We start from the raw sequence: 23,209 nt of genomic DNA on the forward strand, positions 1-23,209 counted from the left end.
GCCACATAACTTCCATTGTTGGAAAAAACACGAGCTCTCTAGCATGGGGTTCATTGCTAGTGGAGCGGCAGCATTCCCTAGTGGCTTGGGGATGTAACTGTCGCGGTGCTCCTGTCCTAGGAGCCTCTCCTCGCCTAATCGGGCTGGCGAGGAGCGTTTTGCGGTTGTGACGTCTCCAGCCTACGGCGAGCTTTTACTCGCTACAGGCCGAAGCACCGTCCGTCCCACCGCTGTCGAGAGGCCTGGTGACTCTTTCTGCGGTGGGCTCATATTTCATAATGCCCGTGTCATGTGGGTTCGAAGTTGTTGTTTCATTGTGTTTTGTTTTTAATATAAGAGGCATCGATGCAATCAAGCGCTTTATTAAACATTTTGTACATTTGTGGTTTGTGCACAGCAGCATTTTTACAGCGGCATTCAACACAGCAACAACTTTTGTTCTAGAGAAATGTTCGTAGTCTCTTTCCCGCTCTGCGGTAGGCATTAACATTTTCCTCCTCCTTACCGTCGGTTCCGACGTGGGGCCCGTGGCCTCTACGATCGGAATCGGGTTCGAACCTTTGGGCAGTCCTTTCATGCTATCTATCGTGTCCGCGTCGCCATCCACGGTAAGAGCCTCTGCCATGAGGAGTCCTCTGGGGGACGTACTCTTGTGGCTGGTTGCGAGCGCAGCCAGCTGCCGCTCTGTCTGCAGGCTAAGCACGAGCCTGTCCTCGCTCCGCACGGGTCTTGCTGGACCCCGCCGTTGGCGGACGATATGGTGGGGCTGGTTCTAGTAGTAGTTGACGCAGCCCCTCCGCATTCCTCCTGCTGTTCTTACCGACAGCAATGAGCTCCGTCAGCACTGTGAGGGAGCCCTGCAAGAGGGCATCGGCATTCAGGGCTCTAGCCACGGCTACAAGGTGGCCGTAGATCCGTTTGAGCGAGGCTGAAAACGCCCTGTTCTTTGGGTCTGGGAAAGCGGTTGATTTAGGGGGACTTCCCGAGTGGCATTCTTGCCTAATAGGGAGAGTATTTCGGTCCGAGGGATCTCGGCCGCCTGCCCACCCGCATGAGAGAATATTACTTTCTCGAACGTGGGTAGTTCCGCAGTGAATTGCGGCTTGTGCCCACTTTGTAGTGCTCAGCACCCATGGGTGTGCTACGCATTCTAGCCACTTTGGAGGGCACCGTGCCAAAGATTTTGGCGTGGTGATCCCGTCTCATGATGGCAGTGCCTCTAAATAGAGGCTCTGCCATCGTGCTTTTGAAATTTTCGGCGTGGTGGCCCCGTCTCATGACGGCAGTGCCTCTGGTTAGAGGCTCTGCCATCATGCTTTTGAAATTTTCGGCGTGGTGGCCCCGTCTCATGATGGCAGTGCCTCTGGTTAGAGGCTCTGCCATCATGCTTTTGAGAATTTTGGCGTGGCGGCCACGTCCCACGATGGCAAAACCTGCTGGAGGTTTTGTCATCGTGTTGTATTGTCTCACTGCCGCTGATCGTTTTAACGATCGGCGCGGCAGTGGGCTCATATCCCGCATGTTAGCACAGGGGTACAGGCAATGATTCAGCTGATTCGTTCTGCACACATGTATCTGAACCAAGGGAGGGAACATGGGAGGCAGAGCATTCAGCGACACATTCTTTAAAATGCGGTGCAACAGCATCTCCTCTTAGAGGTAAAGCAGTATGAACATTCGAGTCCGGTGCTAACCTTAACGTCCTCTCGGCGTGAGGCCTGTGGCCACTACGCCGTGCCTGGGCAAAAGAACACTAACGAAACTCGTCGTCTCCGCGCCTTAGTTTAATGTGGTGGTCTATGGCCACACATTTCTGGCATTGGTCAGGGACGCTCAGCGCCTCCTCGGCCTGCTTGTAGTCAATTTTCATTCATTTCAAATGGCTTTATTGGCATGAGAAAACATACGTTTACTTTATTGGCATGAGAGAACGTTTACATTGCCAAAGCAGAAAACAAACAATACAACAATACATCAATACAATCAGAACAAAAATGATGTACAGTAGACGCACGTGTCGTGCGGGTCCATCCTTGACATAGCGTTGCCACAGTGGTCTACTCGGCATTGCTTCTGTGGCAGGAAAACGGCCCCGCTACGTTGGCGGCGGGCCGCCGCTCGAGACTTTGTCGTCTTTTCTGCCATTTTCTTGCGGAATTCTACGTTCACAGCAAAGAAAGAAATTGTCTCTGTGGGCATCTAGTGCCTCGACAGTAGGATGCCAATTGTTAGCCTGTTGCAAACTGGTTAGCTTTAGCTATCAGGTTAGCCGCTACTAGCTTTGCTAGTTTACTTACCTGTGTTGGAAAAACTGTCTGTGGGCTTCTAGCTCCTGGACAGTAGAATGCTAATTGTTAGCCTGTTGCAAACTGGCTAGCGTTAGTTATCAGGTTAGCTGTTCCTAGCTTTGCCTGTGTTGGAAATTGTCTCTGTGGGCTCCTAGCGCCTGGACAATAGAATGCTAATTGTTAGCCTGTTGCAAACTGGCTAGCGTTAGCTATCAGGTTAGCTGCTCCTAGCTTTGCCTACCTGCGTTGGAAAGCTGAGTTGTTGGTTTAGTCCGGAGCTTCTAGGGCTATCACGGAAACAAAAACAGCTTATTTTTCTTCGCGAGTGTAGCTTACACTAAGAAAAAACACCAATTCCACCTCGTGGTACCGAGCAACCGAGGCCACTCGTCCTGTTGAGATATATAAGGAAGTTGGGCCTTTCTTTAGTGATTTAGCTTGTCTGACGTCTGTCTTAACGCAGAAGAAGAAAACGAATGACGTCCAGACAGCAGCGCAGGCACTTATACCCTCGGGGGAGGGACTTGCACTGCGTCATGACGTAAAGCCCGTTCTAATACCATTAGAACGTGAGTGTATAAGATTTCTTCTGTCTTACGTCCAAGAATGGACATAACCCATAGTGAATTGATTCACGAGTAGACTTTAATATAACTATTCCACAATCTTCGAATGCTACATACTACCGCTATATAGTTGTAGTTCCAGACTCTATATAGTATCTGGAACTACACCTCCCAAAACCTGAGGCAGGAAGCTGTCATCTGTTCGTCATTTCCGTTCATGTAAAATATATTTTAAAATATCTTGATCTAGATGATTTTGAGCTATAATATTAGGATACGTTTGTGTGACGGTAAAGACGAAACGGAAGCGGGGAGGAGGCGTCAAATTAGCTTCATCCTCTGATCATCAACAGAGCTTCCGTTGCTCCAGACTGTATGACTGGAAGCATTTGAAATGTATGGGAGGCGACAGCCTTGCCACGCGAGACTATGGGCAGCATGACGACTAAAAGGCAAACGTGAAAGTGACATTACATAATATCCTACTGTACAACTTCACAGAAATGATCAAAGGAAGCAGCCAAGAGGAGTAAACAACAGAAATGAGCAAACCTCAAACAATAACGATAATAATAATCATCAAACATTTCACCCTTTACAATATCCTTCATAGTATAATTCTTAAGTTTAGGATAAAACAGCAACGATACGACCACTTCATGACGACGGTGATGACGATGTGGACGACCAGGGCATCTAGGCGAATTCTCGGTCTGGGAACATAAGCGGGGCGACCAGGGTCCAGAGGTACAGAACCAGACCCAGCCAGCTGGAGCTGATCTTCACCCACACCGCTGGCATGCTGCTCTGCATGGCCTGCATGGTGGTGTCTGGCCTGGATGGACGGAGCACACAACAGGACTCAGGACAGACCATTCACTATTTAGGCCAGTTGGTACTGCTCAAACCTTAAGGTTAGGACCCCCAAATGGATATGTATTTGCTCGCAGTGCTGCACAAAGTGACGTGCTCTGAGCTTGTAGAGGTCTGTACAGGCCCCTTTTTCCCCCCCCTGCCGAAAATAGCTGATCTACAAGCTTGCAACGTGTTGCTGCCAATCAATACAAAAAGGTGTTGTAATTACTTGTTGAGAACAGGCCATTTCTCTCTCCCGTGCTCAACACGGTGCTTTTTGAGATGTCATTGAGGCCTGTGCCCTCTAGTGGTAGAGAGGAGAATGGTAGCCTGGCATGGTAGATATTATGCAGTGATTGTCACATGATTTGCCTGCAGCCGGTTTAGGTTATTTAAAAAGGCTTTAATTGTCAGAGACTGCTCCAGAGCCTTCCTTCTTCAGTCCTAAAGATAAGATTCGAAGAGTGGAGGCTGAATAGTCTACATCATTTATAAATAGTGGAGGGACATTCAGGACCTTCTGACCCCCCTCTCCCCTATGGTCCTGAACATAAGAATGAGGGTTTACCATGATGTACATACAGCACCGTTTCCCAAACACTGGGTCGGGATCCATCTGTGTGTCACAGACGGGTCCCTTTATTTTATGTTTTTAATTATTTAAATAAATATTCAAAACATATTCCTCAAATAGCAAAATAAAATTTCCTGAATTAAAAGCAAATTCAATGATTAAAAAAAAAAAGTAATTTCATGAAGATATCAACAACAACAAAATCTGATAAATACCATGAATACCATTGAACTGTTTAAGGGGTAGTGAAAGATTTCTGTTTTGGGCCATGGGCTGAGAGGTTTGGGAACCACTGATGTACAGTACAGTGAGTATATGTACCGGTACAAGTTGGTGAGCGTCATCATGATGTAGACTAAACTACTAAACTAAAGCCTGTACCCATCTCTCTATTCTCTACATTGTAGAGAATAGAGGGATGGGTACAGGCTTTAGTTCCGACATACTATTGACCCGACGACCCAAACCCCTAACCTAACCATAAGCGCTAGCACGGAGCAGCACATGTCGGACCAACGCATGTTCGGCTCTGCGTGTACATCCCGTAGAGATACGTACCGGTACCAGTTGGTGAGCGTCATCATGATGTAGAGCGAGGCCAGGAACAGGTGGAAGTGGAAGAAGGAGTAGCTGTAGGCCACGGCCTCCTCCTCGTTGTCCACGGCCCGCAGGACGCCGTCTTCCCCCACCGTCCCACCGGACACTCCGCCCCCCTCCTCCGTCAGCATCAGCTTGTTCACCTGAGTGTTGCTGGAAGAGCGGACACTGCAGGGGGAGGAGAGAGAGAGAGAGAGAGAGAGAGAGAGAGAGAGAGAGAAAGAAGATTTAGTTTTAAGGCCTATTCATAGTCCCGTTTTAGGTGCAGAGGTGACCACCGAAAACTACAACATGGCGTCACGCCGCGGTGGTCACCGCTCACACAACACATCTCTCTGTTTTTGAGGGGCACCAGCCTCTCCTATATTCAGCTATAGTGTATATACAGTATATTATTAAATGCCATTAACAATGACTGGAGAATTCACGTCATATGTAGACGAGCAAATCGACAATGAATGGATGATGTACGATGATAAGAGCGCCCCTCACTTCACACGGGTGTGATTTTTACTAACCACCGCCGGTGGTCACCTCTCCACCGAAAACTGGACTATGAATAGGCCTTTAGTCTTTGGAATAAAATTCCATTTAGTTTTAGTCATTTGACATTATATTATTATATTATATTGGCTAAATCTACAGTTTAGTACAGATTTAGCTGAATAAAAGGTAGGTTGGTGGGCCATGATGTCACCGTAATGGCCGATTTTAGACTTGGTTGCATGCTGAAAATAGCCAATGTGCAACATTCCCTAACATTTTGTCTAGTTTTAATTTCTTGAGAAAATTGTCAATAAATGTAGTGGTTTTAGTCACCAAATCGCCATAGTTTTACTCGACGGAAATTAACAGTGGAGAGAAAAAGGGTTAATGAGGGACAGCGAGAGTGATGACGAGAGAAAAACACAAGTGAAACAAAGCGTCGCTGTGCTGCAGAAACCATATTCTAACTTTTTTTTTTAAGATATATTTTTGCGGCTTATTGGTTTTTTGAAGGGACAGACAGTAGGCTGACAGGAAACGGGAGAGAGATGGGGGGAAGACATGCTGTAAAGGCCGTGTCGGGCTCGAGAGTCGAACCCGCGGCACACTGCGACTGGATTACCAGTCTGGTGCCCAGACGGTTACGCCACCGCCTGGGCATATTCTAACTTTTTGTGGGGTTTTTTCTTTTGTAAATTAATTACTAAAACTGCTACTTTTGCAGTTATTGAATTTGAATAGCTGGCCTAGAGGGTACAGAACAGACATTAATCTTACCTGGCATAGAGGGTAGAGGGTACAGAACAGACATTAATCTTACCTGGCATAGAGGGTACAGAACAGACATTAATCTTACCTGGCATAGAGGGTAGAGGGTACAGAACAGACATTAATCTTACCTGGCATAGAGGGTACAGAACAGACATTAATCTTACCTGGCATAGAGGGTAGAGGGTACAGAACAGACATTAATCTTACCTGGCATAGAGGGTAGAGGGTACAGAACAGACATTAATCTTACCTGGCATAGAGGGTAGAGGGTACAGAATAGACATTAACCTTACCTGGCATAGAGGGTAGAGGGTACAGAATAGACATTAACCTTACCTGGCATAGAGGGTAGAGGGTACAGAATAGACATTAATCTTACCTGGCATAGAGGGTACAGAGGAGGAAGATGATGAGGCCAACGATGCCCTGAGCGTCCCACCACTGAACAGGAGGCGCGGTGCTGCCGTCGGGGCCCGGGGTGGGTTCCGCCAGGCTCACGTTGGACACCAGGCTCAACAGGCTGGGGTTACACTTTCTATCTGAAAACACCACAATATGCAAATATGACAGAATGCAAACATAGATTGTTTTCAGATAGTTTAAACTAGTGATTCTCAACAACTTTTCAACAATGCGACAACTCTGAATGTACAGTATAAAATGCAAGCAAATGGAACCGCAATGGTTCCATTTGCACCCTTGGTTGGTCCCCGGACCTGATGTTGAGAACCATTGAGAACAACATGACCACATCCACGTGTAAATTACATCCACATAAAACTACAATCAGCCAGTTTTATGTCCTGAGATTCAAACCCGGCCCTCCTGTGTGTGAAATCCAAATGTTTACCGGCGCTCATGCCCCTTGGCCAGGGGAGAGCGCATTTACAATCAAAATGTACAGTGCTGTACATGGAAGTAAGGCAACAAGGCCTGTGCAACAACATAGTCACAGGACAAAGCAAAAGATAAAAACAATTTGAAACAAGGTAAACGACAAATATTCAAACATTAAAATCTAGAGAAAAGAAATGAGTCTCGAGGAGAGATTTAAACAACATTAGACTGACCACTTCAGCTTCAGGCAGTACTACTTGTCCACCACTAGGTGTCCTACCTGTCACCAAGGTAAAAAGAAAATCACTAACTGGAAGAGCAGGGAAGGAGACCACCTCCAACCATTTCACATTTTTAAACATTTCATGTACTAGTTGTATTGTATTAATATACTCTATGAGGTTATATTAATACATGTCCAGAGACTGTATTTCTGTGTAGAGTGGCCCACTTTTGTGCTTTCTGTCGACCAATAAGGCACTCACGTCGACACATTGCTGGCCTGGCCTGGCTGGGAATCGAACCTGCGACAACCAGGGCCTCTGGTTTTCCAGGCTGAATGACTCACTATCCACTCAGCTTCAGACTTACAAAAGCACTAGTAATGCAGATGAGGTTGGAAACTTGGCTAATAGCAGCACAATATGGAAGACCAGCTGTTGCCTGTGATGTGCTTGCCTAATTAATGAAGCCAGGCAAGCCTTCATGGGGGACAAAAGGCACACACAGCTCTACAGCCTCCCGAGAGTCAAGACGCTAAAAGTACTCTGGATGCATTACCATTATTATATGGTTATAATATGCTCAACACCTCTTTAGGGTGTTTAATTATCAGAGGAAGTTGTCAAGGCTGATGATACATTTTGCTGTTAGAATTTAACTCAGCTGAGATGCATTTTTTTTTACCCCCCAAGGTTGATGTCAAGAATAATGTTTGGTATGAATAGAAACAGGTGACAGACTACAATACATTATACTGCAGTACTTCAAATGTGCACTTAAAAGCAAGAGTGTACAGAGTCTACTGTAGATTCAGCATGCATAACGATTTGAATGACGCCTCGGAGGTACCGAGACTCTCCACCCTAGTCTAGGAGTACCGAAACTAGGATATTACATAAGACCACTCAAAAAAGGATTAATAACACAGAAATGTATGACAATATATGCACTCAATATTTTTTAACAATTTATTTCAATTTGGCCTGAAAAGGTGGAGAACCACTGCTGTAGATGGACAGAGGCAGTGACTAAATAGATGCCTGTAATATAGATATATAATGTTACGTATTATTAATGTATTCTGTATTTGCGGACCCCCTTGAAAACGAGATGGGTCAACTCAAGGGGTTATTCCCAAGAAAGAATTTCAACACACAACACATGGACAGAGGCAGTGACTAATTAGATGCCTGTATAGACAAATAGAAGTCTATAGGGACTTACTGGGATTGTTGGTCATTGCAGACCAGGTGACGTACATGGTATAGAGGGAAATGAGGGACGCCTGGAGCAGTCCTGAATGAGGCTGGGCTTCCTGCGCGCGCGCACACACACACGCACGCACGCACGCACGCACGCACACACACACACACACACACACACACACACACACACACACACACACACACACACACACACACACACACACACACACACACACACACACACACACACACACACACACACACACACACACACACACACACACACACACACACACACACACACACACACACACACACACACACACACACACAACTTTGAGAGCAAAGCCACATCACCAATGTAAATGTCCAGTAAAAATGCACTGTCCTGCAGCAATGTAGTAGTAGTAGTGTGCAATTGATCATCTTGTCAATATAGAGGGTATGCACGTGCATAAAGTGAATGGCAAATCGAGTGGCAAAGTGAGTGACAAATACCGGTAAGTTTAATGTTGTTTAACGTCGTTTAATGCAATCAAATGATGATGTCACGTGCATATCCTCTATTGGCTGAAACACATTAGTGGAGTCAGTGTGTTTGATCTCCAGTTAGTGTTGGCTCTTATTGGTATGTTTCTTATTTATTTGTTTACCAGGGAAAATTCACTTGGTGCTCTCTCTTAATTCGGTACTGTTTGACCAAATGTACTACGAATGAATATGGTTGTTGCCCATGTAACCACTGGATTCCCATGCTAACAAAAGTGTTACATTCTGCAATTGTGTATTTCCTGGAAGCGGTGCTCATGTTTTTGTGGTTGAACCAGCGCTAGTGGGGGAAAGTCCAGCCAAGTCTATAAACACTTTGACTCAGTGAGTCATCAAGTTCTTCATAAATTCATAAATTGACATGTTAGCAATTGTTCAGTCAATCTAATGAATGTTGTGAAGCGCTTTGGATGAAGGCGCTGTAATGCATTGGGGCGGGCAGAAACCTCTTATCTCATTATTCTAACTTTTTGTGTTTTGTTGGTAAATTAATGCCCAACTTAATCATACTACAGCGTCACACAAATGTATCTCGACTTGTACTGCCTTTAGAGCTTTCAGCTCTGCTACATTTTCTTTTTTTCCCCCTTTTTTGCATTTGAATTCTGAAAAGTAACAGTTTTGGACATATGAGGGTTTCCACCGGACAGAGAAGAAATGCACCATTTACCAAACATTGTTGTGAAGCCCACATCACCAAGTCAACTGCTGAGGCCAAATAGACGAGACATGTTGCCGTACTACTGTTACCTGTACTTTGGGCAGGATGGAGATGATGGAGATGATGACGCAGAAGATGAGGTTGAGGCTGATGAAGACCTTGTGCTCGGTGCAGTCATCAGGCTGGGTGTAGTAGACGTAGAAGAGCACCACCGCCACGAAGGCCATGGAGAATTGGAGGACGGTGAAGGTCAACAGACCTGCCAGAGACAATACAACACAGACACCGATGGTTATAAACCTTTTTTTAAACGCCTACACCACATTCTCTATTCTGGGCATATCATAATAGGCAAAGAATTGTAGATGCACTGTAGATGTAATGTATTCCACTGCCAGTCTGCCTGTTTTGTTTTTATGTTTTGTGTGGGGACTGCAGATGTAAACTAGCATCTTTTCTAAAACCGGTGTATTTACGTTGCATTCATGTAATGTCCTGTCCAAACAAATTAAATAAAAAGATGGGCTACTTTCGCTATTTGATGTTACAACAAGGTTTAAGTGGTTAAAACCATACAAAGCAAATAAGCAATTAAGTATTGCATATATTACATATGGCCTAAGGCTAAGCCATTAAGCAGCGGTGATTTAGGATTTAAGATTCCGATTCCTTAACAGCCAGTATTAGGGACAGCGGTGGCTGATTCCCCTGACCGGCAGGAAAAATCTGTGTTGGGAAAGTGAATGGCCATCGCTCACCAAACACTGCTGAAGTGCCCTTGAGCAAGGGACTGAACTCCAAACTGCTCCAGTGGGGCTGCTTAGTGGCCAACAGTATAAGATATATATATGTATATTGTACTGGTCAGCTCCCAGGTTTTGTGTGTGCAGGGCGTTGCTGAAAAAGAGCACTCGTGCTCAGCTACTACCCTGGGTAAATACATGAAAAAGCCAATGCTAGCCTACAGTGCTAGCATTGTCTCTAAAAATATAATTATGAGCTGAGATCTATCTATCCCTGTTTACTAACAGTGGGATGGGTTTGCAGTTGCAGGTGGGTTCATTACAATTCCGGCTCTAGCAACTTACAAAGTGCAAGAGCAAATGCCATGGACTCCAGTGAACAAACACCACAACAAGTAAGTGCTACAAAGTAACAAGGATACCAGGTAAACAACATCAAACCTACAGCAGCCTATAGCATCTGTCTAAAAAACATGTTATCTAAATAAGCTTTAGCAATCTTTTATGTCAACAAGTAAGTTGAAGTAACCAACATACATCTGCATAGTATAACTAGTATCTATCAGTTAATGTAATACAAGGACAAATAAGGAGTGCTAGAGGGTGAGGTGGAGTCTGATGTGGTGCGTTTTCAGAATGCAGTGAAAAATGGGGAGTGAGCCTGCAGTTCTGGCTGAGGGGGGAGGTCATTCCACAGCTTGGTAGCCAGCAGGGAGAAGAGTCGAATGCTTGGAGCGACGGCAAGGGTGTTGTACAAAACAGAAGGACAGAAAGTTCAGCTCTGTGTTTTTTTTAAACTTCGGTGCCCAAGGCTGACCAACGCCAGGCAAGTAAATATATCAAGGCACACATGTATACGTTTCAAATCTATAGTTTTTGGGGGGCACAGTATTTGCCTGAGTGTGCACATAGTACTGATATAAGTACATAAATAATTACTAATATATTTTTGTATAGTTTACATTGCAATAATAATGTGTGATTGTGACAAAATTCCAAGGCATCACCTGGTCCTGGACTCCAGAGCTGACCTGAGGCATCACTAATGCACGATAAGTTCAAAGTGGCTGAGTTACTTTTTGGGACAGCTATGTGATCGCACTTGTTTGTAAGAATATACTGAATAATAGACTGAGCTGATACATTCCATTGTCTGCCAGGTTACGGTCTGTAATATGAATCCAGTGCCTACGAAGACTACGCCCACGGCACCACACCGTACCTGCATACCAGCATTTATTGTCACCGCCTTCGGCGTTCTCCACCCACACTTTGTTCCACGAGTGGGCAAAGTCGATAAGGAGAATGAGCTGGATGACGATGAAGAAGAAGGATCCCACCATTCCAAAGTAGAACCAAACTGTTGTTGAGGTGCAGAACAAAAACAAGACACGTGGATTAAAGCAAAATAAAATCTTACGACTGACAAAATGTGTATGGCCAAGTCCTATTATTATGGGATATGTGTGAACAGTGTGGAAGGAGCCCCCCACACTATAAGTGCTGTTTCCTAAACAGTTGTAAAATGATGGTGTTCTAGTCATGTTCTTTCTGATGTTCCACATGCTGCCAACCATGTGAGGATATCACAGATTGAGGCTTTAACCTTTGCTTTATAGTAAGTATACAAGACCATTAGGGTTTTATAGAAAATTATAGTTTGACCATTCAAAATGCTCAAATCTTGTTTGTTTTTTTAATAACCTATATTTTCGCTGTGCGACATGCTTCAATGGAATCCAAATAACTGAAATCATTCATGGCGACTGAGAACTTGAATACATGAAGACGTCATGAATACAGCTGATCCCATGTCCCCAGGCTGTATAGGCCTGTATCCCAGACAGTCACTGGTGAATGATAAAGCCAGTGCACTATTCTTGTTTTCGATTCAACATTTTTTTTATTACAGTGGCACTCGCACTATAATACAATTCACTAGGCAAGACTAGTTTCCTTGTACAGCCCTTTTCAACAAAAAGGCAATTCAAAATGCTACACACAAAAAAACATTAAAAGCATTAAGACAAAGTGCAAAATAATAGCTAATAATAAATATCGTCTGTCGGGTGGAAATCTCATATGTCCAAAACTGCTACTTTTCAGGATAAAAAAAAAAGAAAAAATCTAAAGTAGCAGATCTACAAGTTCAAAACACTTTACGCCATGCTTCGACCTTACAGATCTGCTACTTTTGATGCTTTTGTGTGACGCTGTAGTATGATCAAGTATGCCATTAATTTACACACAACACAAAAAGTTAAATTATGGAGATTTGCCCGACAGCAACGATTATGCCTAATAATAGCTATGTGTTGTCTGTGGTGTGAATGTGCCTGTCAAAGACTGTTAGTACCGGTATGAAATGTTCCATCTGGGATGAAGAAGGCTCCCACTGTAATCCCAACCAGAATCAGGAACTTAAAGAACCAGAAACTGGAAGATATACAACAGAACTTTAGGGGAAATCTATTATTGGCACATTGGCAGATGGATTGAAAATAACACATTAGAAACTGAATTTCTCCTTGTCCATTATAGTTATTATCTACTTAGTGCAAAATGTCCTACACTATAATTTGAATATGTTCAAGAGGAAATGGAATTGGTTGATTGCTTTTTAGTTCCATACACACACAGTACACAGTATTATACTGAAATGCATGCATGTTAAATGGTAAATGGCACATTTATATAGCATGCTACACAGAAATAAAGCTGTAACAGCCCAGTTACCCATTCTGGATGACGGCACGACAGTCTTTACTGCTGCGAACGCGTAACATGATTACAAAGAAGAGGAAGAAGAAACAGGCCATGGCGAAACACATCCGGTACACAGACTTGTAGCCCACAATGACATCACAGTTCACTTGGTTTTCCACGCCAGGTATGGGTATGGTGCTGCCTCCCTTACAGAACCCTGGGATCTAGAAGTCAGCAAGAAAAAAGGAAAAAATATCAATTATGCTTTACTGAAACAATATAAGAGACTACTAAACCATGCACCATACTCCAAAAAATCACGCAAAGTCACTCAAATGTTAATTCAAATTAATTCACTGAAACAATGTCATGACAATTTGCCCATCAGATGAGATATCTTGTGAGCAAATGTAAGATTTGTTCTAAGGGTGACACTAGAGAGAAGGCCATGCATCAAAACGAGTAGGGAAGGCCCATGACCATAATTTACTTGCACACAAGATATCTCAAATCCCAAGGTAATCCATGGAATTCGTTTTCTATGTATCTTGTTTCGTACCAAAGTGGAGAAAGGAGTAAGGACGGACTAGCATCGTCATCCCTACTGCAGTGTTGATATTAAGGACTTTTTTTCAAATGGGGAGCGACTGACGCGTCTAGAAATTCATTTTCAATGAGAGGTGAGCAGGCATGTAGGGAGGAGCGGGCAATCTGACAGGCCTGACTCATTCGTGCTCATCGCACACCAGAGGTGAATTGTGTTGAACTTTATTCTGTGCAACGCATAGAAACGCTGTGAATACGCTCAGTTCTATTCACATGAGGAGTGCAGTGCAAGGCACCAGATCCAAGTGAGTATGTACTATGTAGGTGTTGTGTCACTGATAAAATACCTTTAAAGGGCACTTAGGGTACAGTTAACTCACTTCTCGGAGATATGCCTCGATTCCAGGGAGGATCATAATGACAGACACTGCAGTCCCCAAAAGCAAGAATATGGAGAAAATGAGGCGCGTGATGGTGGAGTTGTTGGAGGAGGGGCAGCAGCCGCACAGCAAGCATGGTGCTGATCCACACAGACAGGAGGCCTGAGAGAGAGAGAGAGAGAGAGAGAGAGAGAGAGAGACACACAGACACAGAGACAGTATCAAGCATCCACAGTACTGAGAGCCTCACGCAACGACTGGGCGATAGACAATTACTATTGATCTTGTGATATAATAACTTAGTGTGTACTGTAGTGTACAAGCCGCCAACAGCTAATGATTGAACCACCATATACTCACATTTTCTGTGTGAGTCAACAGTCTGGCTCGAGACACTATGCCCACTAGGACTACTGTATGAGCAATCAGCATGTTTATGACATGTTCATGTCACAAGGCATACGGGTCAGTTACTGTGTCCTGATTTCACCCAAAGCCATGCAATTCGAAACTTAGTTCAATGAATTAAACATTATTTTTATTTTATTATTTGTTTAACCCATTTTGGGGCGGGAACCCCCTTTGGTGTTTTAAACATTATGTTATAATTTAGCTATTGAAAAATAGCAGATCTACAAGCTCGTAGCTTGTAGGTCTGCTATTTTTGAAAAATCGTGAAAATGCGGCACAAATCTTTGAATATACTGTATATTCTTTCAGAAGACTTTAGTTTATTTTATTTCGACGTCAGGTCTAAATGGGTTAAGATATTTTTGGGGCTTTTATCTGCCTTTATAGTTATAGTTCATTAAATAGTGTACAGTAAGTTGACAGGAAATAGGGAGAGAGAGATGGGGAGTGACACGCAGCAACGGTCGTCGGGATCGGGAGTCGAACCCGCGACACGCTGTCAGGCTTAGCAGCCTAGGTGCCTGGACCGCTAGGCCGGACAGGGCCATTAAAAGTTATTTTAACCAATCTGCTACAGTTAGAATCTGTTCATACAATATAACTAGTACATCTGTATGGTAGAGTATGTTAATACAAGTATAACTATATAACTAGTACATCTGTATGGTAGAAAATATTAATACATATATAACTAGTACATCGGTAGAGTATGTTAATACAGAAAATATTAATACATATATAACTAGTACATCGGTAGAGTATGTTAATACAATAACTAGTACATGTACAGTACAGTGGATGGAGGTGGTCTCCCTACTCTCAAGTTCCATTTAAGCACCTGCTGTCAGGTAGGAGTCAGACACCCACTAGCTGACAAGTAGCCCTGCTTCTTCCCTGGCCAGGCAGGGGATTATTTATTGCTTCAGCGTTGGATTGTGAGAGACCAGGGTGATATTACATATTACACACATTTATTTCATGTGTTCCAGTTCAGATACATGACATGTATAATTCTAGGGCCACAGGGATTGTAGCTTTTTAAACTTTCCTGCTCTGGTCCATTCAGTGGTCCACATTTTGCACATATACAGAGTACAGTACAGACTACAGGCTGCTATCCAGGAACAGGAACCACACAGATACAGTAGACACAACTGTTCATCTCAACATCTCCAATGCAAATCATGCGGTCTGTCTGCCTGTGCCTGTCTGTCTCTGACAGTTCTCTTCAGGACATATATTTTAGATAGAACACTTGTCTTCTTTTCGAGGGTTTGGCTTTTTATACAGTATAGAACAAATGAACCGTTTCTGCTACCTTGAACTGAAACATGGACTTACTTGAATGATGTAATGTATTCATGTAATCTAACCTACATGACATTTTCCCTGGACAAAGTCACAAAGACATTACAACTTGAGTATATACCAGCAATAATACAACAACAATACAGCAACGTTCCTTTTTAGCTCAGTAAGACTTGAGATGGTGACAGCATTAGCAAAACATGCTAACAATGATTAGCCCACTATGGGACATAAAACTCTAACGTCAGTTACTTACTCGCATTAATATAAAAATATAAAAACAATACTTACACAGCTGGCGACGGACGCTAAGGCCATACACGCCCCCATTTTTTATATTTTAATATATATCTTATCTTTATTTATCATGTAAACATGTGAAATATACAGTTGACCGACGCGACGACGAAAGTGCTCTTCTTCCACTCAAAACATAGCCTGCCAAAACAGAGCTGATCTACAAGCTATCGACGCGCCGCCCCGCAACGCGTCGATATCTTGTAGATCCCCCTTTTTTTGTTGCAGTTTCTACAGTCTGACCTGTTTCCAAAATAAAAGTAGCCTATCTCCCCACGGTATAAATGTTACATTGTTCATGCTCGGCCTGACAGCTGACTGCGACTGACAGACAGACAGACATTTTTATAGTATAGCCGGTCGGATAGATATACCCTCGTACGTATGGATCATTTATTTTATCGTTTTTCCACATACAATGTCCAAATCGATAGCGGTAGGCGGTAGCCTACATACCGAGAGTCTAATCTAAATCTAAAGATGATAGGTCGGATGTGGTTTTCCAAATCAATACAATGAACACGTCGTAGGCCTATAAATAAATAAAAATCAAGATCAGCAGCTTAATCGAATCAATTATTTATTTGTCACGTCACTCATACAGGTAGGTAGCACATACGTTGGATGACTGCTAATAATAACCAAAAGAAAGCCTAATAAATTAATACATAAAATTAAACACAATTATAGGCCCGCCCACATAAAATAAAATAGTAATAATAATTAGTCTGGATATTTAAGTAAAACGTAAAACGAAATACATATAAATAAAGCAATCATCACTGTATCACTCAGTCAGCATCATTATCCTCATCACCACCACGATCGTCTGATCTTCTCGGGGCCTAATTTGACATATAATATAATATGGCATACAGCCGCCTACTATCATACTTAGCCTACTACTATAAATAGCCTATCATCTCCAAGCGCCCTCTTGCTTTCGCCTTGGCTCTGTCTGTCCACGTCAATCGAAATAAACAACCAAACATCGAAGATGTGCACTGGATTTTGATTAGCTGAATGTGGTGGTGCATGGAGGCTCGATCATTCCGATACATTTCCAGTCCATCCATCGTGAATAGGCTACAATATGTGATTGATTCGTTGAAGAATTCAGAGGCTTAAATGAAATTCGTCTTTATTTCAAGAACACCCTCTCAGCAGTCAACTCGATCTATAACGGTAAGTAATTAACCATTATAGCCTAGCATTTTTGTAGAACATGCAGCTATCTTTGTAGCTGTTCTGTTTACCTGTTTACATTCATTATTCTCATGGATCTTTTGACGGTCAAACAGCGTGTCTATGTCGGCTGAAAAAAGCAGCTGTTTTCTGCAAGACTCTCCAGCTGTCAAAAAGATATAGCATGGATGTGGATAACAGGTGAATGTAGGCTATAGCCTACTTCCATATTTTGTCGTCAATATACATTACTCATTTTGATTGAAGGTTTTTAATCTATAGCCATATGTATGGGAGTCACCTATGTGAAATTGTGAATACCTTCCCCAAACCAAATTCTATTTCAGTGCACGTGTTGTTGTTTTGCCCTGAGGGTATGTGATGGCCTGGCTTGGTACAATATATAGCCTAAATGACTAGTTTGAATGATTCATTGACAGCTGCTGGAAACATCTGCATACTGCATTAATGTGTTTAAGATGCTGTCATTCTACTAGAGTGGCCGGGTTGTCTGTCTGTCTGTCTGTCTGTCTGTCTGTCTGTAATAAGCAAAGAGCAAGTACTTAACATTTTAGTCCTAAAATGTTGGATTTTAAAATGTGAGCATTTTCAGTGAGAGGAACATGAGCCAAAGTGACAGATCATCATGATGAGTTGAGTTGGGTAGAGCTACGGACAGTACAGTACTGTATCTGCTGGATGGATGTGGACTGAAGGCAGCAGGACATTAATACTGCATGGACAAGCAGGTTAACATACTGCTAGACAGAGAGAGAGAGAGAGAGAGAGAGATGGGAACAGCCTTGGGCTACTACTCTGTATAATCCACTGTGAGTGTTACAAATGAAGGACACCTTAATTTCCCCTCAGAAGTAATCGTTTGTTCCGTTCGTTAGTTCGATCTATCTCCAAATCAAGACAGTGTTTTGTTGCTTCTCTCTTGCAGCCCGATAAGGACCACAGAGATGACGGAGGTGCCAGTGATGTTGGACTTTGCCTCATCGGACCGCGCCGGTCGTAGGAACGCCCTGCCGGACATCCTGGGCTCCCCGGCGGGGGTCAACCCAGTGGACCTCTCAGTCAAACTGGCTGAGTTGACTCTAACAGGTCAGGTGACTGTAGTCTAGATTAGAACACACCCACCCATCTGAACACTTGAACACATCTGAACACAGCAGCCGTTATGTGGTCAGATGCACATGCATTTTCAAATGTTTATTTTAAATGATCAATCAACTAACATTATAGTATACTTTAAGTTCTTGTATAGCATATATTGGTATCACAATGAAAACAGATTTGTCAAGGTTTTAAAGAAAAAATACATTTGCATGATTTAAAAAACAAAAAAATATTAGTGTTTCTCCAATTATTTGAAGGTCCACTTGCAATATCCTCACAGCGTGTACAAATGGAACCAAATCGGTTGTTACGAATGGATACATTGCATTAGTGTGAATATGTTGTACAACCTTGTATAACCTTATCTGACAATGCTGGGATACTGCATGCCCTGCATGGCACACGCACACGCTCGCGCGCGCGCGCGCACACACACACACACACACACACACACACACACACACACACACACACACACACGAGTATGAAGACACTTTCTTTGTTTTTTCTCAGATGGTCCGGGGGGAACCCAGTCACCTGATTCAGAGGAGCTGTCTTCCACCTCCAGAGACAGTACAGAGGGAAGACAGGCTTCATAGTGGAGGAGAAATTATCTCGGTGCCATGGATGGTCCAGAACGGGACTTTAAGTGCCGGTACTTAATTTGATTTGATTGATCTGCTAACTTTGCAACTGGACTAAGCAAAAAATTCACCTGAACTGTTGCAAGTTGTAGAGAGAGTTACTGTACAAAATACTCACTCTTGAACCTGGGATGTGTGCCCAGCACACTACAGCTGTCTATTGTGAACTGCATGCCAGTCAGTGTGGGTTCGAGGGATGAAGAGGTGCAAGCGTAATTTGAAGAGGACGAGGGAGTTACGGTGTTCTCACTTAATCACCTGACCGTCCAGCTTATAGGTGAGTTTTGTGTCTTTATTGGGATTTGAACCCGCGTCTTGTGCGTGGGACCGCTGACTCAAGACAGAAACCCTCCTTGGCCAGGGGAGTTATTGGCCTTCTGATTTTCAGGCAGTACTACTTCTCAACCAGCTAGCAGACACCAACCACTGCAGATGTGCTAGTTATATTATATATAAGTTATAATAGTGTTCAAATATTGTACTATACAGATTGGTTAAATTTCATTAAAATAAGTTCCAGATTGTGGCTTTAAATGGCAGGTTTCCAGGAATTATCTTCTTACAATAAAGCGATTGCTCCTCAAGTATGCAGTACAATTAACTTATACTGAGCACTCTGCAGAACACCTACAGCCAAAGATGGAGATTGATGACGTATGGTACATATAAATATGTATAAATATGTGTATATGTACTAGTGACATATATATACTGTACATGGAAATGAATGTGTGCTTTCATAGTTCTTGTTTCTATTTAACAAAGTCTGAATAATCAACCAATCTTTAGTAAGAAGAAATAATGAAAAGGGGTGATTATGTAGGAGAATAAATCAGTCAGTTTGTTGTACAATGCAATCAAAAAGCCTTTTAAAGATACTTTTTGTATTGAATATATTTTATACAAAAAACAACAACGTAATAACCAGTTGTTAATCAGGCTGTATGTTTTGTGACTATGTAAGAAAATCATCTTTACAAATATGTAAATGCATTTATTGCTTTGTGTATGTAAATTAAATATTTGATTCTAGAGACTACACTAATGTAGATCCTTGTCAGTATGTTATTTGCCTTTATCCAACACACGGTGGTAGTATTTCCCCCAATGTCACGGAATATGTGACAAATGTCATGTACTTATTTTTTTACATTTTATGCTGTTTGTTCTTTCATTTTATTCCCTGTAAATCCATTTAAACTGCAATGTGGTCTGAATGTTGCTACATAAATATAAACAATATGCTTGATTTAGTTTCAGTAAGTGTATGATCTTATTGATTTGCTTTATTATGGGCATTTCTGTGAACTTCTGTATACGTTTCTGTGAATACTGTATTTCAGGACATGGCTCACATGGCTCATTGAACTCATTTAGGACTGAGGCCGATTTTTGCTAAACTGTAGATAGCAACAAGAACCCCAAAAAGGGGTTCCCGTCCAGAATGGGTTAAACTAAATGCACCCTGAATAGCAGATCTACTACGCGTAGATCATTACGCATAGCAAATATTTTTTCACCCGCATTTTTTCACCCAGTGTCAATTATCTAATCATTAGATTAGATAGAAGCAGCTTTCATCCATCAGATTTCATGTTTCCGTCTATGCATGAGTAGTCCAAGCTGTTTCTTTTCACCTGACGGGGGAGTTTCCCCGGCCGGACGTAGCGTGTGGAAGGAACACGTTATTCTGACCAGTTATTTTCCCCTCCCATCAGGTGCCCCAGCTGGCCAGGGGGAAGTAGTTTAGAGACCAGGATTACTGCATGCTTTTTGTGAGGGTACATACCCTAGGCTCTAGGGGACACGGGGAGAACATGCAAATTCCACACAGAAAGGCCCTTTTGCCAACCCCGCCTCGGGTATGGGCACTGATGACGTGGAGGAGAGAACACGCCACCAGTGCCCACAGCATCCCCAGCGGGAAGCGGACCCAGGTACGTGTTTCAAATTCTGATGTGAGTTTGTAGATCGTCTATTTTTTTGTCATGCGACACTGATGTATGACGCCGTATAAATCAGGCCTTAATCACTTATCACCCCAGCATCTGTATTGTGGGGAAAGCTTTTCAGCCAGAAAACAGAAAATACACTAGTATAGTATAGTATGGGTGGAACTTTGTTGGTTGTAAAGTGTCTTGAGACAACTTGTTGTGATTTGACACTATAATAAAATTGAATTGAATTGAATTATAGAGCCCTGAGGCACTACGGTCAACCAGGGTTTAAGTGGTCCTAGTTAGTATCTTATTAGTATTAGTTACCTGAGTGAGGGGTATGATGTTGGTAGACCCTGGTGAGAGCAGAAGTGGACCTGGTGAGAGGAGGGGCCCGGACAGGAGTCAACCCACAGAGCCTAGTCCTTCCACACGCCAGAATGGTACCTCCCAGTCCCGGCAGAGTAGTTCAGGAGGAACGGATTGTGTGGCCCTGGTTTTTCCCTAATGGGACTGATCGAGGGCAGCTACTGGGACGTAAATCGGGACTTGATCACCCCAGCTGGGTCACCTGAGTGAGGGGTATGATGTTGGGAGACCCGAAACCCAGATGGTCATATGGTTGTCAGATGAAGTGCAACACCTGCTCAATGATAGTTTTCCCTTTTTGGGAGGCCTACTGCTTTGCATCAAATGTCCATCCAACCAACCAAAGGTGTCCCATAGAAAATATAAAGTGTAATTTGGTACATAGGGACATTATTAATAAAGATCAATCAGTGCAGATGATCTTGATCCAAGACATAGGTTTATGAATTCTAACTTGAGCAACACTTCCTGCGACAAAGTCAATTTGGGTTTATCCAGCCATGTATTATCAATGTTTGACTCACTAGCAGTGGGAGTTTGGCCCACAGAGGCATATGGTGGCTGAGATTAGAGGCGGCATAATTACAGTAAGATACATCCTAATGTCCACCCACCCATCTGTGCCCTTACCAGCTACTGCATGCTACCATGCTCCTGGCCTGCGGCCCCGGCCCACTGGATTCTATTTCTGATCTAAAGTAAACAAGTACCGGTAGTTGTTTACTGTGTTGTTTTCCAGTAAACAACACAGTAAAAGCAGCAATACCACAATGTAGAACTACTCTGTTAAGTAGAAGTCCTGTATTGAACGTTTGACTTAAGTAAAAGTACAAAGGTACTTGAAAGCAGCAAAGTGTACTTTACGTATTAATTTCTGAAGATATTACATTTTGAGTGAATTATGAAATCTGAAGGATATGGTTTATATTTATAGAAAGGTGTGAGCTTTAAGGGTAAAGTAAGATGACAAGTAAAAGGGTCACCAGTGCCACCACTTAAAAAAAGACTCTCTAGCCTGGTTTCAGGTGTGGAAATGCTCCATCACCACAACAATGACTGAGAAGTCCAGCAGGCATGGACACAAATTCTGAGCTTAATAACACTACATGCATAGAAATATGATTTCTTTTTTTGTGTATTGATAAATTTAAAAATGGAGGGCTCTTATATAAATTATATCAGTCTTATGTAAACAAGTCTTAGTGCTTTTTCTGGTTTTATCCTCTTTTATCCTGGCAGATTGTGTATTGACCTGTACTTTCCTTGAACCCATTCTGCAAATTCACAATGTTCGTTTTTTCAGACAGCAGCACTCACTCCCACTCTGTCCTCCATGCTGGATTATTTGTAGTTTTCCTCCACACCACGTCACACACAACACATGGTACAACAAGTTGTGTGGGGGTGGGGCCGCGGGCCATACCCGCCACCGCCTGATTCAGACCAATGGCTGAGAAGAAGTAGCCGTGACGTCACGCTCCAGTCGGTTTTTGCCGCGAAAGTGGATGCTGCAGGGCAGGCTGGCGCACACACACACTCATCACATTCAGTTGAGTTCAGTTCACACACAATACAATAACACACACCGACTGACAGAGGAGAGGAGACGACCTGTCCCCAAAAACGACAACAATAACAACACCAGAGAGCATTTAAAACCGTGAGTAACTTTATAAAACACCGACAAATACGTGGAACAACGAAACTATTACAAGTTATTAACCCATCCTGGTCGAATTTTGGACACTATGGTGAATAATTGTTGCTGGTAAAAACGAGCACATTTTGTGACGATGCAGAGCTCTTTAAAACCGTGAGTTTAACTTAACAACACATCGATTAATATGTGGAATAACCGAACTGTAAAAAGGTTATTAAACAGTTGGTCGAATTTAGGCTTAAATTTGATTTGAAGAAGTGCATTTTATAAAGAAAAACAACCATTTGCAT

The 23,209-nt window shown here is 42.9% G+C and overlaps 1 protein-coding gene across 1 annotated transcript; it reads right to left on the reverse strand.

Annotated features, from left to right (window-relative positions):
* Positions 1-1,902: 1,902 nt before the first annotated feature.
* serinc2l (serine incorporator 2, like) lies at positions 1,903-16,135 on the reverse strand. The gene is made up of 10 exons (XM_083760316.1): positions 15,997-16,135; positions 13,987-14,148; positions 13,091-13,284; positions 12,711-12,790; positions 11,577-11,714; positions 9,701-9,870; positions 8,421-8,511; positions 6,517-6,676; positions 4,842-5,048; positions 1,903-3,689 (listed from the first exon to the last, which is right to left on the reverse strand). Exons 1-10 carry the CDS (start codon positions 16,033-16,035, stop codon positions 3,551-3,553), a joined length of 1,380 nt encoding a protein of 459 aa, XP_083616442.1. The 5' UTR covers positions 16,036-16,135; the 3' UTR covers positions 1,903-3,550.
* Positions 16,136-23,209: the final 7,074 nt, after the last annotated feature.

The sequence above is a fragment of the Protomyctophum parallelum genome, assembly GCF_964188405.1.
Source record: "Protomyctophum parallelum genome assembly, chromosome: 3".
Classification (NCBI taxonomy): domain Eukaryota; kingdom Metazoa; phylum Chordata; class Actinopteri; order Myctophiformes; family Myctophidae; genus Protomyctophum; species Protomyctophum parallelum.

Coding starts and splice junctions, on each gene's coding strand:
- serinc2l (XM_083760316.1), bottom strand. CDS start 16,035: ATGGGGGCGTGTATGGCCTTAGCGTCCGTCGCCAGCTGT. Junction 13,285..13,986: donor TCGAGGCATATCTCCGAGAA/GTGAGTTAACTG, acceptor GCTGACTTCTAG/ATCCCAGGGTTCTGTAAGGG. Junction 8,512..9,700: donor CCATCCTGCCCAAAGTACAG/GTAACAGTAGTA, acceptor GCGCGCGCGCAG/GAAGCCCAGCCTCATTCAGG.